Consider the following 17,569-nt stretch of genomic DNA (forward strand, 5'->3'; position numbering starts at 1 on the left):
ACGAAAGTGGAACATTTTGGCCTCAACACCAAGTGGAACGTGTGGTGTAAATCTAATACAGTGCATCAGCCAGGTAACACCCTCCCTAAAGTATAATGGAGGTTGCATCATGCTGTGGGGATGCTTTTCAGCAGCAGGGACTGGATACCTGGTCAGGATTGATGGGAAGATGAATGCTGCTAAATACAGAGATCTTGGACAAAAACCTGCTAGCATCTGCCAGAAAGCTTAAACTGGGGAGGAAGTTAATCTTTCAGCAGGATAATGACCCAAAGCACACTGCCAGAGCAACCATGGAGTGGCTTCAAATGAAAAAGTTGATGGCCCAGTCACAGTCCTGACCTTAACCAGATCGAACAGCTCTAGCAAGACCTCAAGACTGCCACTCTCTAACTAACTCGGCAGAGCTTCAGCAATTTTGCAAGGAGGAATAGACAAATCACATTGTGCAAAGCTGATGGAGACTTCTCCAAAAAGACTACTGGCTATAATAGCTGCAGAGGTGGTTCAACTAAGTACTGAGCAAAGGGGGGGCAGGGTGAGTACTTCTGAAATGCTGACGTGTCAGTTTTTGCATTTAGATTTTCATTCTTTACAATTTTTCCTTGTTTCTTGGGACTCTACTGTGGGGGGAAAAAGGAGCATGTGATTCACAAATAAAAATTCTCAATTGAACTGAACAAGATCCCAGATTGTAATACTCATTTATGTGAACAAAGGGTGGGGGCTGAATACATTTTCAAAGCACATTATGTCATGAATGTTGTCGTTTTGTGGGAGCAGTACAATGAAATACATGAAAAATAATATAAACTACAATAATATATTTTAAAATCAATAAAGTAGTGCAACAAAAATAGTGAGGTAGTGTTTGTGAGTTGGTTCATTGTCCATTCAGAAATCTGAGTGGTGGGGAAGAAGCTGTGTCTAAAACATCAAGTGCGTCTCTTCAGGGTCCTGTAACTCCTCTCAAGTGGTAGTAATAAGAGAGCATGGCCTGGGTGAAGGAGATTCTTAATGATGGATGAAGCTTTTTTGAGGTATCATCTTTTGAAGATGTCCTCAGTGCTAGGGAGGAATCATCCCACAACATTTATCAACAGCTTGGGGTTTGGATGTCACCAGAGACTCCCATGCCCCCTTTTCAGCAGGAAATCAATATTCACTTTTCAAGCCCAAATAGAATTTTAATAGATAAGCAACAAATGAACCTTACAATACAATTATCACTAGTTCTCAATGTTAGATTTGTGTTAATTATAGTCTAAAAATACCTTAAATGCTGTTAGCATTTACTACTTACTACAACAAACTCCAAAAGGTAAGTAGATCAACAAATATAGTAGTGAGTTTAATGCTGTCGAACAATTAACATTGACAACTCAGCCGCAAAAATGACTGTCATTTATGACTAAAACAGAACATACAGGTTCTGTGACTATAATTTTTAAAGTAGCAATCATTACTGTTGTTAAAATATCTCCCTCCTACAAATTTCATTACAGACATTTTAAAAGAATAACTAGTTTAAAATATTATTGAGGTCTTAAAGCATTTTGAAAAAAAAATACAGAAATAATTACTTGGACCAGCCATATTCCATCTTTAGTGTCTTCCACCTGCTCATAGAAATGCATCTCGCCATTGAAGTTAGTGCTGGCAGTAGATTCTGATGCTTCCTCTTCACGAAGTGCAGAATAAAGCTCGCCCTCCATCAAATCACCTGAATAAAAATACACTGAAAATAGTACAGAAGCACCAATATTTAAAATTTTAAGGAAATAACAGAACATGGTAAAGTGATATCAAGGTGAAAGGTCAGTCATAATCGTTTCCAGTCACATCATCTTTAAACTTCTCCCTCTAACCTGAACAAAATGTCTTCTGACTTTTGATATTTCTACCCTAAGGAAAAGATTCTGACTGGTTATAGTTTCTATGCTTCTCAACTTCCAAAAAAAAACTATCAGGTTTCCCCACAGGCTCTGACACTCTAGGGAGAACAATCCAGTTTGTCCAACCTTTCCTTATAGCTTATACTTTCTAATACTGGCAGCATCCTGGTAAACCTCTCTGCACACTCTGCACATCCCTCCTAAAATGGGGCGACCAAAACCGTAGACAATACTCCGAGTGCAGTCCGGTTAACGTTTTATCTACCTGCAGGACTCTATACTCCTACCAATGAGGCATTATTGTGGTAAATTTCTTCATTATTCCGGTGGCTTAAAATGTCTTCCAAAAGAAGGGTACCCAGAATTAGAAAATAATTTGATTAGGCCAAATCATTTAGAATTTTTCTTTCCCTTAGAAAACTAAGCGCCTCAAACTCTTGTTTAATAAACTGCTACTTTTAAGGAACTATGTAGTTGAATCCTTGTGACCTCCAACTTTTGAATTTAAAACATTCATATTTAACTTCCATTAAGCATGCTATCCCTGTTTTTTTGCATCAGATGTCATCTGACAATCAATGAAAACAGTCAAAATTTTCTATCAATATTGCATTTTGAATACATTAACAGAATACAGAAATTTGAATGATAGTCTATGAAAAGTTTAAATCATACACCCTTTTATCTTTCTAATGCTTAATACATTGTACATTACTCAAAGTTATCATAATATTTGAATAATTCAACAGATATTTCTAAGCACTTCCATGTTACAACTTGGCTAAACTGCTAAAGGTGCTGGACTTAATTTTTTTTTTAAATGGAGAAAATAGGTGAAATAAAAGTAACCAGATTCAAATAGGCAAACATAAAAAACCCACCTGATCACTAAAGACTTTTAGAAAAGGAAAACTGCAGTACTCATTCAATATCAGTTCTCAAGTTGCTTAGGATTTTTATTTAAATTAATATTTTTGCTTTTGCTTTGCAAGACATTACAGGACCACTGGAGACACAAGAGACTGCAGATGCTAGAATCTGGAGTGGAAAGAAAAACACTGCTGAAAAAACTCAGTTGGTCACACAGCATTTGTGGAGGCAAAGGGATGGTCGATGGTTTAACCGTTACTGAAAGAGAACAGTGGAAATCATGATGCCTTGTTATGTCAAAATGAATCTTGGGCTATCTTCAATAGAAAGTGTATCTTTGTTCTTGTCTATCTTTATAAATATTGTATATATTATAGAGAACCATTTTCCTGTAATTAATCTTTCTTGTCACTAGTTTGCAGTATCTACATAACCATTGATAGTATAGAAATTTCTTGCGATATTCTAAATATAAATGTGAATATTGAAAAGGAAAACACTGAAAAAAATACACACAGACAAGTGCCCAACAAGTTTTGTAATTATTAAAACAGTAATTTCAACAGCAACATCTGTGAATGTACCTGTCTAATTAAATACTTGATACCCTTGGAATTGCTCTGCCCATTCACAAATCACCTCTGTAGTATCCTGGCAAGAACGTTAACATATGTAAATATAAAGGCAAAAGGTTTAGTGCTGGTGTTACAGATACACACTAAAGATGCGGGAGAGAATTAGTTCATTTTGTGTCCATTTAGAGCTTATATCGCTGTTCAAGTGAACAGTATTTTAAATCTTAATTCCAAATCTCTCACAATTATTTTGGCGAGTTTCGAACATTTAACCCTTAAGGATGTTGTAAATAATCCTTTTCTCTCCTACCCTGTCTAAATTCTTCTTTCACTTTCCTGAACGTGATTTGGCAGAAAGTCAAATATCCTGACTTGGATTTCCTGATTCCAGTTCTATGACTTTTTGGCTTGGAAACCATATGGTAATGGTGCTGCAAGGTTTAACAAATGGGGGAGGGAGAAGTACTCCTGCTCCTCAAACTATGTTATGAAGAGAATTACCTATCCATACCTTTAAACCCTACCACACTAGTAATACAATCAGTTTAGTTGAGTATGATGTTCTTCAGAGGGTTTGCCTATTAGTGGGTCCTCAGGTGGTTGTAGATGCTGATCCGGATCTACATAACTGGGATGTTAGAGTAGATTCCCTTAATGGAGAAGACCTGTAAGTGACCTTGTTTAACATGGGGAGGCTGATGCATGTGCAGCCACCACGCGGTCCTTGACCGATCGGGGAAGGGTCCAGTGGCATGGAGTGCATGACGATAATGCAGGCTTTCTTTGCCTTCTCTGCCATTGTGATGGATCATCTTCCGCCAGCTCCACTATTGAGGTCTTGGTTGGAACAATATTTGTTTTGAACCTCCCCCTCAACTTTCCTGCTGTGGGTGACCCTACCAAGAGCTAAGCACCAAATGAATAAACTTCAGAAGGCATCGCTCTCAAGATCTCCAGAACTCACAGCCCTTTCCACCATGAAAAGATGACGATCCTTAGACTATACCTCCTACAAACATTAACCCTTAAAAATGCAGATTCTGCAAATCTGAACAGAAAATACTGAAAGTTTTTCAGGTCAAGTCATGTCAGAGACTGTTTCCCTTGATACTCAGCCTCATTTTGTGAGCATATTCCAGCATTTTCCAAGATTAATACAGTATTTACCTCTTTCCAGTTCCCACATTCTAATATGGAGATGGAAATCAAAATGTTCTTGTTCATTTCCTCCAATATCTGGGAATCTTGAGTGCCATGGGAAAACCTGTTTATAGTTTTTCACTCCTCAGAATGTAGAGCTTGAGCAGGCAAATTATTTAAATTAATCTTGTATGGAATGTAATGCAACGATAATACACCAAAGAGAAAAAACCAAGAACACACGGGGACTAAAATCCCACCCAAATGGTTATTATGACAATAAAAGGAATTTTGGAATACACCCTATCCTCGTTATATGTGTCTTCAGACTATGTGGATTCACAGTTATGCAAGGAACCTATTTCTACCAAAGCCTCGTTATATGCATCCAAAATTCACAGTTATGCGAGGAGCACTGCCTTCCTGCCAATACGAGTCAGGTGCGCGCGCCTCACAATCTCACTCCCGCCACTCTCACATTGGTTTTGGCAAGGTGTGGATACACGATCTTAAACTTTTGTTGGTTTTACCTACGGTGCAGTGATTTTGCGCTTGAAATATTTAACTATGCCTCCTAAGTATCCGATGTCATGTCTTGGGCCGTCAGCCGAGCAGCAGAGAACTGCTTCAACACTTGAAAAAAAGTTGGAAATTATAAACAGCGCGGCATCAGCTGAAGGTAACACAGCTCTGGGACGCGACCGCCCAGAACAGAATCTTCCCTTTAAAGTTTTTTTTGTTGCTTGACAATGCGCCAGCCCATCCTAAACATTTGGCCAGCATTCATCCTAACATAACAGTGCATTTCCTGCCGCTTAACACAACATCGCTGATTCAACCACTCGACCGGTGTGATCCACATTCAAGACGTACATTTTTTTTTTACGGCGAACTATCTCTCAGATGCTGCAAGCAACAGACGATTTTGAAAATCCCGGGAGTTTACCAACGGTGAGGGAATGGTGGAAGTCAGAACACTTGGCACAAATGGCGATGGACATGGACCCAAGTTTAGAACGGAGTCAGCATTTCAGTCGTTCCCTGCCATCAACCCTTCTTCCCTACAAGCAAACTTAAAACAAAATGCTGCCAAGCAAACAACCCTCACCATTTTATGCAAATCACTGTAATCTTCTGCTGCCGGCAATTCTAAGAGTTCTGTGAGCCTTCCTTCACCCCTTGCTGTGCTTGATATTATCCTGACGACCACAACCATCCACCTTATCCGTGTAAAGCTGCCCGACACCACCACAACCACTCATCTCCTGGAGCGAACACACCTGCCACTGTTGGTGAGTACTGTACACCCTAGGATGTTAACTTTCTATGATCTATTACATTGAATATTACCTTAAATGGATTAAATATAATATAAATGTTGTCTTGTAGTACTGCTTTTGTGTCGTATTGGAATAAAATGTGAATAAATTACAGATAAAACATATTTAGGAAGCCCTCTGGAACGCATCCCTATTTTCTCCATTTAAATAATTATTCACATTACAGTATGCAATTTCACATTATACGCCAACTTCGAGGATCATATCCCTTGCATATAACGAGGATAGGGTGTAGTATCATTAAGGGATGTTTCAATAATATTGCATTTTGAGAAAGAATTGTTGAAATTTTAAAACATTTTCAGGGTACTCAAAATGCAAGGAAAAGGCTAAAGAAAACAGTACTTCTTTTTGCACCACCTCAGTCTGCAATACTATACTTTGCACCATTTCATTCTCTGTGCCCTGCTCACTGTGCTTATTATTACCATGTATACTGTTTACTGTGACCTTCATGGAGCAAGTCATTTAATTGTACCCTCATGTATACAACAATAAACCAATCTGAACCTAAACTCGTCATTATTTCTAGTTACAATTGCCTGGGCATATTTAAAGCAGAGGCTTATAGGTTTTTGATTAGCAAAGACTTCAAAAGTTATGGAGAAAATGGGGTTGACAGGGATAATAAATCAGCCATGATGGATGGAATGAAGGAGCAGACTTGATGGGTCGAATAGCCCAATTTGTTCCCACGTCTTATGGTCTTAAATTTTCTTTTATACACAAGACTATATTTTCCCCATAGAAAAGTTTAAGTAACCTAACTATTTCCTTCTGACAAAACATTACCTTAGAAGTAAAATACATATCAATTATTTGGAATATGATTTTGAACAGGTGCTAGGGAAAAGGGATTACAGGATTGCAGGAAAAATATTGGAAACATTACAGCTACTTTGTAACTGTCAACAGTAACTTAGGTGTAGCACTTTTGTCCGAATGTTATGGGTTAAAGACCAACTTCTGAGATACGACGGAAGTCTAGGGGTTCGGCATTCTGCACTCTAAGGGAGTTCTGCATAGTTGAAAGTAAGTCTCTTTAGAAGAGTGGCACATCCCAGTATCAACAAATGCACCAATGTTTTGCCCTATTTTGCTACAATTTTCCACCTGCTCACATTACAATGAGCTTCATCTCTAGTGTGTTAATATTTATTCATCATCAACAGTAGAGTCGATCATGATATTATTAATAATGGGATCTCATTGTGTACAGTTACTTGCAGAGTTTCTTCTGTTACTAAAGTGACTTCAATCCAAAAGCTCTTTGGGTATACTGATATAGCAAAACACAAAGTGAATGCAAGTACTTTTTTCCCCTCAAAATCAACATTGCAAAGCTTGTACACTCCTGCTGAAATCAGACTAAATCCACTCCCACTGAGTTAGCCATATGCTTTATTGCTAAATATGCACAACAATAGAAGACCTGATTTCAGCCAACACTCTTTCCCAATTATCAAATTCAAATGTATTTTGATCAGAACCTTTGCATTCACACTGATCTGATATTGCCTTTTTCACATGTTTCAAATAAATTTAATTGTTTAGAAGTAGTAAAAGTTCTCCCCAAGAATAGAGATCCAGCAGACAATGTGTCTACTCCAATACAGGAATCATATGAACATATTTATTCTATTACTCTCATTTTTATTTTTTAACATAACCTTTCTGATTGTCCATTTTTTATATACAAGCTGCTTGACCAGGTTATCATTTAAATAGACAATATGGTTTCCTTTAGGGAACAGTGATTGTGCAGCTGTTAGTGTGGAGGTAATTTGGAGGCCTGGAACTAATAATGAGAAAACCAAGTTTGAATGCTCACAAATTAGCTGTTAAATGTTTTAAAATTTGGAAAAACTGAAAAAGGCACTTTAAATAAGTAACAGATGCAAACATTCTAGTATTTGAATAGATTATACATTATACTGTTTCTGATTTAATACGACAAACAGATTAGAAGTTCACTTTCTCTTAACTGCACAACATTGGTGCATTTTTCAAGGCAATCATGTCATGTTCAACATAAAAGATTAAATATTTAGAAGGGACCTGAGGGGCAACTTCTTCATGCAGAGGATAGTGTGTGTATGCAGTAAGCTGCCAGAAGGAGTCAAGACAGGTACAATAGCAACAATTGCATAAGTACATGGATAGGAAAGGTTGAGAGGGATATGGGCCAAATGCAGGCAAATGGTTCTGGCTTGGTGGGGCAACATGGTCAGCATAGTCAAGTTTGACCAAAAGGCCTTCCTATATCCTTTCTACATTACTCTGTGAATCAACATTCAAGTTCACCCATTAAGTCTGACTCTTCTAAAGTTGTTGATATATACACTCAGTGATCACTTCATTCAGTACATCCTGTACCTAATAAAGTGGCCACTGAGAGCGTGTTCATGGTCTTCTGCTGCTGCAGCCCATCCACTTCAAGGTTCGACACGTTGATAGTTCAGAGATGCTCTTCTGCACACCACTGCTGCAGCATGTGGATACCTGAGTTGTTGTCGCCTTCCTGTCAGCTTGATCCAGTCTGGCCATTCTCATTAACAAGACATTTTTGCCCACAGAAGTGCTGCTCACTGGATGATTTTTGCTTTCTGCACCATTCTCTGTAAACTCTAAAGACCATTGTTCTCGGAGATACTCAAGCCACCCTGTCTGGCATCAACAATCATTCCGCAGACAAAGTCACTTAGATCACATTTCTTCCCAATTCTGACGTTTGGCCTGAACAAAAGACCCTCCTGACCATGTCTGCAAGCTTTTATCCACTGAGCTGCTGCCACAGGATTGGCTGATTAGATATTGAATTAACGAGGTATACAGGTGTATCTAATAAAGTGGCTACTGAGTGTATGTTTAATAAAAACACAGGGAAATATTGATATATTAAAACCAAGAATGTCACTATGGATGAAACGTCAAAACTCCTCCTCCTATAAAACAGAGGCAAATTTGCAAAATACTTTCAAAATAACCTCTCTTTAACAATTTGCAAATAACCTACTGCATGAGGGGTTTGGAAATCCTGCAACTCCTCAAGTCGCAACATTAATCTAAGAAATAAAGCAAAAAAAATTCAGAATAAGGTGACATAATATAGAAGTCCCCCAATGATAAGTGTCTTTGAAATATCAATTCCTAGTGGATGGATACCTTGGAGATAGAATGTATAACTGATTTAAAAAATACACTTGTCCCCACCCCATCACCTGATTATTAATACAAACAAAATAATTGAAAACAGGTCAGTCAGTGTCTGTGAAGAAAACATCTCAGGTTTTCGTGTGGGTGGTATTGCATCAACACTCTTTGGAGGCGAATATATTTTATACCTGATTTCTGCACCAGCTCCCTGACATCTTTCTTCTCGGGCAGGCCGGCGTAGCAGATGCCTCTACACTCTAGGATCGTCCGCAGCTTCTTGAAGCTCAACGCCACAGGGTCTACCAACTTCGTGGCGAAGACTCCGGTCTCGTACCAGACGATGGCTTCGAAAAACCGGGCCAGCACAAAGAGGACCAGGAAGTAGAGGAGCAAGAAGAACAGCTTGAGCCACATCTTGGGGCGGGGAGAAACGGACTGCGCTGTTAAACGGGGCACTCCGGCATCTCAGTCCGACTGCAGCCTGATCTGAAATACTTCCGTCGTCACAATCCAAATTATAATGTATCTCTCCCTCCAATTTGTCAGCAAGGGAGACCGCCGCTCGCTTTTGTTATTGTTGTCAGGCCGATGTTTATCACCTCAAGGCTCAGGCCCGCCCTTCGCCACGGCGCAGCACCATTTTCCGCGGCCGCGATCGACACAGCGCCGGCACCCTAAGAGTTGGCGCCTGCGCACAACTCCTCTAATCGGACAATGCGTGACCAGCTCATTTGCACGAAATGTTAATAATAATCCTGACGCGCAGCGAAGCTGACAGAACCGGAGATGTGGGCAACTGCAATGAGCAATGCTGCAACGCTCATTGTACTCCTTCAACGCTGGTTTACAGAACAACAGCGCAGCTGTATATTCACCTAAATAAAATAGAAAGTGTTGCAACACACATAACATGCTGGAGGAACTCAGCAGGCCAGGCAACATCTATGGAAAAGAGCAAGCAGTCGACATTTCGGGCCAAGACCCTTCATCAAGACTTAATTCCAGACCCGATGAAGGGGCTCGGCCCGAAACATCGACTGCTTGCTCTTTTCCATAGATGCTGCCTGGCCTGCAGAGTTCCTCCAGCATTTTGTGTGTGTGACTATTTCCTCAATAATCCCCTACTGAAACATAGTGCACTTGACCCATCTTGTGCCCTGGAATCACATTTCATAAACCTGTCATCCTGTTGGCTTTCAATGCTATTACTAGAGAAATTTCTGCGTCTGTTGTTTTGGATTTCCAGCATCTGCAGATTTTCTGGTGACTGAGGAAATAGTGGTCATTACATGAGTGTGGCTTCATCTTGACAGTAGAGCAGGCCATGGATAGAAATATCGGAATGGGAATAGGACATTTATCCATGGCCTCCTCTACTGTCAAGATGAAGCCACACTCAGGTTGGAGGAGCAACACCTTATATTCCATCTGGGTAGCCTCCAACCTGATGGCATGAACATTGACTTCTCTAACTTCCGTTAATGCTCTTCCTCCCATTCTTACCCCATCCCTTGTTTGTTTGTTTGTTTGTTTATTTATTTATCTATTATGTTTTCCTTTTTTTTTCTCTCTCTGCCCCTTTCACAACAACTCCTTGCCTGCTCTCCATCTTCCTCTGGCACTCCCCTCTCCCTTTCTTTCTCTCTAGGCCTCCCGTCCCATGATCCTCTCCCTTCTCCAGCCTTGTATCCCTTTTGCCAATCAACTTTCCAGCTCTTAGCTCTAACCCTCCCCCTCCTGTCTTCTCCTATCATTTCAGATCTCCCCCTCCCCCTCCCACTTTCAAATCTCTTACTATCTCTTCTTTCAGTTAGTACTGACGAAAGGTCTTGGCCCGAAACGTCGACTGTACTTCTTCCTGTGGATGCTGTCCGGCCTGCTGTAGGCATTTTATGTGTGTTGCTTGTAGGAGCCATGCATTTGTTCTCTATCTGTTTTCTATTCTGGGTCGCATGTTTATTATGGTAACTAGTCACACAAATGGGGGTGTGGTAAAAGCAAAAGGAATAAGTTACGTCTTCATGTTTTGTTCATTGCAATTTGTAGTAGCTGGGGGCCGACGGAGGTCATATCTTTTGCTGACCACTTAATTCCACTTAGCTTACACTTCAATACGCATAAAAGTTATTGCTTCAAGATTGTATGTATGCTAATTGCTAATAAAGGATCGGAATACACATCCACGACTTTTGGAGCAATCTTTACAGGAGTGAGGGTGCATAATGCACGTATAACAAATCCATAGGGTCACCGGCAGGGCAATTGTTTTGGTTTGGTTTTGTCACTAAATTCCATCAGCAAACCTTTTGAACGGTTATACCAAAAGAACATCAGCAAATGGAGTGTCTGTGACATTAAATGCACTGCAGCCTAGAGCAGCTGTAGCAAGTAACAACTTTTTGTTGTTCATGCTGTGTGTTTGGGTTAGAAACTCAGTTTTGAATGGCCGGCACTGCCTGTCCAATTGGGGACCGAAAGCTGCATAGTGGTGTTTACCCGAGTAGTTCAACCTTTGGTTCTGTTGAAATGCTGAGTTGAAAAAATGTGGAAGGTGAGGATAGCTGCATTCCAAAAACAAAGAAATACTGAAATAGCAGAATAGTACAACCGTGGCCGACAAGGGAAGTCAAAGCTATTGTAAAAGCAAGAGAGGGCATACAACAAAGCAAAATTTAGCAGGAAGACAGAGGATTGGGAAGCTTTAAAAAAAACTTACAGAGAGCAACTAAAGGAATCATTAGGAGGGAAAAGATGAAATATGAAAGCAGCATCAGAATCAGAATCAGCTTTATTATCACCGGCATGTGACGTGAAATTTGTCAACTTAGCAGCAGTAGTTCAATGCAATACATAATCTAGCAAACAATATCAAAGTAGATAGCAAAGCTTTTTCAAGTCTTTGCTGACATTGGTTAGGGTTTAGAGGAGGTCCACAAAGATGATTCTGGGAATTAAAGAGTTATTATATGAGGAACATTTGATAGCTCTGGGTCTGTACTCGCTGGAATTTAGAAGGATCGGGGGGATCTCGTTGAAACCTTTTGAATGTTGAAAGGCCTAGAAAGGTAGATATGGAAAGGATGTTTCCCATGGTGGGTGAGTCTAGGTCAAGAGGGCACAACCTCAGGATAGAGGGGCATCATTTAAAGATGAAGAGAAGTTTATTTAGCCTGAGTGTGATGAACTTGAGGAATTTATTACTGCAGGCAGCTGTAGAGGCCAGGTCATTGGTTGTATTTAAGGCAGCGATTGATAGGTTCTTGATTGGACATGACATCAAAGGTTACGGGGAGAAGGCCCCGGAATGGGGCTGAGGAGGGGGAGAAAAGGATCAGCTATGATTGAATGGCGGAGCAGACTTGATGGGCCAAGAGGCCTAATTCTGCTCATTATCATGCAATATTGAAGGTCAGATTGCTGGAGGAAATTAAAATATTTGTTAAGCCATAGAACAGGCTTGTCTAATTTGTGTGGAGCACATTCTATTGCTAGCAGAGTGACCCATACATTAGAAAGAAGGCTGATTTAGCTGAATTATATGCAAGACAACAAATATTGAGGGAGAAACACGTATTGGAAGAACAGGAAGAGCAACTTTGGGCAAAGATGGAGGAAGAAATTGCAGCCAAGATGGCCCAAGTTAAAGTCCAGTGGCTGCTAAACTTGCTCCAGCTGAATGGTTCTCTGGTGAGAGTTCTTATGTTGAGATGGAACATGAAAAGTACAGTGTACTCAATATCTATGTGGATACATTTGAGGAACAAATGTCTATGAGCTATGAGTCTGAACCCCAAGGGGTAGTTCAGCATGTTCACTCCCTGTCACGGTTTGGTCCATGAAGTCTGCTTTCCGGTTCATGGTCCGGTCCATCGACCCTTGCTCCAGGTTTTCCTGTCTACCATGTTTCTGTTCCTGTTGAGCACTAATTGAGGCAGCTGATTCTCGTTGGGGCTGGCTGCACAAATACCTCCAGAGACCAGGGCGTGGCTGCTGGATTGTTCTTGTCCTTACTCCTCGTTTCCTTCCCCTGCCTTCTGTTTCCTCGCCTGAAGCCTTGCTCTGTCTTGCTGGTAACTCTCACCTCACCTCACCTCGCCTGAAGTCTTGTCTTGGAGCCACCCTGTATCTATGTCCCTTCCTGCCCCTTGCCTCTGTTGGGTAAGTCAGGCCAGATTGCGGTTACCCTGTGGTTGGTTCTGTCCCTTGTCTCTGTCGGGTAAGCCAGGACAGATTGCCGTTACACTGTGGTGGGTCTGTCCCTTGCCTCCGTCGGGTAAGCCAGGCCAGATTGCTGTTACCCTGCGGTGGGTCCTGTCCCATCCTGTCCCTTGCCTCCGTCGGGTAAGTCAAGCCAGATTGCTGTTACCCTGCAGTTGGTTCTGTCCCTTCCTGTTCCTTGCCTCCGTTGGGTAAGCCAGGACAGATTGCCATTACCCTGCGGTGGATTCTGTCCCTTGCCTCCATCGGGTAGAGATCCATGACCTGCCCAGGAGGAGCTTCAGGACCCCAAGTCTCCAGCTGAGCCTTGCCCCAAGCCAAGCTTTAAGACCCCAAGCCTCAAGTCTCTGGTCTCCAGCCTCGCCTCAAGTCTGAAGACTCCGGCCTTGTCCTGCCTGCCAGCCAAGTCACGTCCTTGCCTAGTTCTGGAATCCGAGCCAGAGGCAAGACCCAGGTTCTGGGTCCTTGTTCAGTCTCTGGCTCAGAATCCAAGCCCGGGCTCCTAGCTCTTTTGTTCCGGGTTCCGGGTTTCCGGGCTCCTGTTCCGGGTTCCCAGTTTTCATGTCCATGGCCTAGCCCTCGCCCTGTATCCTAGTCCTGTCCCTAGTACTTCAGTGTCTGTGTCTTGCACTTGGGTCCGTTCCCTATGACACTCTCAGCCTGCACCATGGAGGCACTCTCCTTATACAATAGCACAAGGTGCTTCTGAGTATATATGATGTGATATAGGATCAGTATATATATGATGAGTATGTATTCTGAGTATATATGATGAGTGTATGAATTATGGTGACTGTCTCTATTTTCTTGAACAGTTCACTGGAGGTTACCCTAAAGAGCTTGTCAAAAGTTGCCGGTGGGCCAGCCCAGAGCAAGGATATCTAAAGGCCCAAGCTTTACTACAGGAACATTTTGGTGCTGAGTACAAAACTGTTGCAGCCTAAATGATGAAGGCTCTTTCTTGGCCACACATCAACTCTTTGAGATTACAGTCTTTTTCTTAGAGGCTGTTGAAGACATGGAAAACATACAGGATGTGTGTGAGTTGGACATGCCAGCTAATATGAGGATTGTCGTAAATAAATTGCCTGATAAACTTTGGGAAAATGGAGATCAGTGTTCTATAAACTGCAAAAAAGGCACAACCATAAGGTTACTTTCACTGTCACTAATTTTATTGAAAGGCAAGTAAAGATTGCTACATACCCAGTGTTTGGGGAAAAAAATACAATACTACAACACCAACAGTAAGTTAAGGTATGAACACAACTAGATCACAAATTTGTCTTCAAGCTAAAGGAAGCACTTTGCCTCTGCTGTGGCTACTGTGGAAAGAGAAGCTAAAATTGAGACCAGAATTGATGAAAAGGGTGCAGATTCGAAACAAACCATGAATGAAGCAAACGAGTACTTCTCTGGTAACTAATAGCCTTATGGGGCTCACCAGTGATCATGATTGTAAACTTCTGGTAATTCCAGTTCAGGTGAAGTTTAAGAAGAGTAACAAGACAGTGGTTACAGTTAGTCCTGACGAAGGGTCTCGGCCTGAAACGTCAACTGCACCTCTTCCTACAGATGCTGCCTGGCCTGCTGCGTTCACCAGCAACTTTGATGTGTGTTGCTTGAATTTCCAGCATCTGCAGAATTCCTGTTGTTAGTGGTTACTTATGCTTTCGTAGATCAAGGCTTTACAGCAGTGTTCTGCATTGTGAGCCTTATGAACAAGCTCAACATGACAGGAAAAAGAACATGCATACTCTCATGCACTATGGTTGTGAGTAGCTATGTTGCTCCAGGATTGGAAGTGGCTAGCTTTGATAGTGAAAACTATTGTGAACTGCCTAACATCTACATGCAGTAGAGTAAACCTGTCTACAAAAGGAACATTCCTTGTTCGAGGTTTTTAGGAATGGTCTCACCTGAAGCATATTCATTTGCCAGAAATTGAGCTGCTGATAGGGGTGAATGTGTCTAAGGCCTTGGGGCCATTGCAAGTGATTTGCAGTGTTAATGATATACCCTAAGCAATCAGAACAGTGCTGGGTTGGACTGTTAATGGACCATTGAAAGGAGACCATGATGGTGAAGAGACTAGGCTCAGCCAGAGCTGACAGTTAATGAGACTTCAGTTTTGTGCTTGGATGAGCTTTGGCAGCAGCAATTCAAGGCAGATTTGCATGAATGCAGTGAAGAGGAACCAGGTGATTTGTCAGGAGAAGATCGCAATCTAAGGAAGACCACTTACCAAAAGAGGACATTTGTGTAAATGTTGAGATTTCATGTCTCCTGTGTCCCGGTAGCATGTAGTTGTAATTATTCTTGTATAATAATTAGGTACTTGTTCCCTATCTACATTAAATTCTGTGTTGCATGTTTATTATATTAATTAGTCACGAGTGGGGACGTGCTAAAAGCAAAGGAAATATGTTACGTCTTCATGCTTTGTTCATGGCAACTTGTAGTAGCTGGGGACTGGCGGATGTCATATCTTTTGCTGACCGCTCAACTATGCTTAATTATACTTAGCTTACACTTGGGTACACTTAATTTTCATCACCTCAAGATTGTACATTTGCTAATTGCTAATAAAGGATCAGAATACATATCCTTGACTTTTGGAGCAATCATTACAGGAGTGAGGGTATGTCATGCAAGTATAACAAATCCGCCAGCAGTGGCAATTACTTTGGCTTGGTTTTGCTGCTACACAACACCATCTGGTACAAAATGGCTATCAGATATTGTTGAATTCTGTGTTGAGCCTGGAGGGCTGTTAATATGCCTGCCCAAAAAGTCAAATGCTGCTTATTGAGCTTATGTTGGACTTTGCTGAAATGATGTAAAAGCCCAAAGACAAATTGGTCAGAGTGGTGTAGGATATAGAATGAAAATGACAGAATTATGCTCAGGATAACTCTGCAGACAGAATGACAGTGTTCCGTAAGGCAGTCACCTAGTCTGCATCCGTTTCTCCAATGCAGAAGTCGCAATGGCAGCACTGAATGGAGTACGCTAAAATGAATCACTGCTGGGTGTTTGGTGGGAAGGGAAGAGGTAGAGGCCTGTGCAGTGGGGAGTGGGTGATAGCTGAGACAGAGTCAAAGAGTCATGGAAGGGATAGGTGCTTTGGAATGCTGAAATGGGAGATGAGGGTAAAATATGGTGGCATCATATTGAAGGGGGCAGAAATTTACAAGGATTGTGAAGGCCACTGGGGTAGAAGTTGAGAGCAAGGGGAACCCTATATTTGCTCTGAGTGGGGAGAAGATGGGCAAGAGCAGGTGTGTGAAATCGAGGTAGTTCAGAAGCCTGTCAACAAAAGAAGAGAGAAACCTGTAAAAGAAAATGAAAGTCATCTCAGAAGTACTCTTCTGAGAAGTGTCACCATCAGAATAAAGGATTCTTAGCAAGTGTAAGTCCTTTACAGGAAGCAGGGAGGAATGAGAAATAGTTCATATAACTGTGAGAAACTAGGGACTGGTTATAAATATTTTATGCCTTTACATAGTGGCTTTCACTGCTTCCGGATGCACCATAGCATTTAATACCAGCTTTTGAAGTGCTGTCTTTTAAAATTGGGGGACAGATAAAATAAAAGTTATCCTGATACCTTGGGACTACTCCAATTAGTACTGCAACATATTTTAAGGTATTATATAAGTTTTACAAAATAAATCAAATCTGGTAAATTTAAAGGGAGACAGAGAAATAGAACCAGGTAGGTTTCAACTTAGAGGAGAAAATCTGCAGATGCTGGAAATCCAAGCAGCACACACAAAATGCTGCAGGAACTCAGCAGGCCATGAAAAAGAGTAAACAGTCGATGTTTCAGTCCGAGACCCCTCATCAGGACTGGAAAAAAAAAGATGACAACTTATAAGTTTAAAGTGAGTGCAGGAACCAGGTGTTGAGGCATCAGCACTGGGTGAGTCAAATGCCAAACCTTAATTACTGAGCATTCCAACAGCAGATTATCAGAATTTCACCTACCTTTACATAAACTTAGCTGGCTGGTGACATAGTGGCATCAGCGCCGGACTTCGGAGCGAAGGCTCCCAAGTTCGAATCCAGCCGGCTCCCTTCCACACTTTCCATCCGTGCTGGATTGAGCGTCGGGCTAGCAACTCGGCCTCGTAAAAATAAGAAAGTCTGCTTAAAAAAACGCCGTCACGGCGGTGTCCCAATGACTCCACTCAGAGTTAAGGGCTTTCTTCTTCTTCTTACATAAACTTAGTAAGATCCCACAGCACTGAGCTAATGGCTAAATAATATGTTTCATTGGTGTTAGCTCTGAGATATAATTCAGGATACAAGAGAAACTTCCATGCATTTCTTCCAAAAGTATAATGAGATCTTTTACATCCATTTGAAAGAG

The 17,569-nt window shown here is 41.3% G+C and overlaps 1 protein-coding gene across 5 annotated transcripts in view; it reads right to left on the bottom strand.

Moving 5' to 3' along the window:
• The window catches only part of rnf103 (ring finger protein 103), an 88,910-nt gene that overhangs the window by 45,269 nt on the left and 26,072 nt on the right, over window positions 1–17,569 (bottom strand). For 2 of the 5 annotated variants that reach the window (XM_063047070.1, XM_063047068.1), the window contains exon 2: window positions 1,584–1,723. In XM_063047070.1, coding sequence (XP_062903140.1) covers window positions 1,584–1,715 — 132 coding nt within the window. In that variant the 5' untranslated portion in view covers window positions 1,716–1,723. Of the gene's footprint in view, window positions 1–1,583; window positions 1,724–9,164; window positions 9,705–17,184; window positions 17,325–17,569 lie in introns of those variants that run through there. The other 3 variants (XM_063047073.1, XM_063047069.1, XM_063047067.1) reach the window with 3 other exon arrangements.

This window comes from Mobula hypostoma, chromosome 4 (assembly GCF_963921235.1).
Source record: "Mobula hypostoma chromosome 4, sMobHyp1.1, whole genome shotgun sequence".
NCBI classification, from domain to species: Eukaryota; Metazoa; Chordata; class Chondrichthyes; order Myliobatiformes; family Myliobatidae; genus Mobula; species Mobula hypostoma.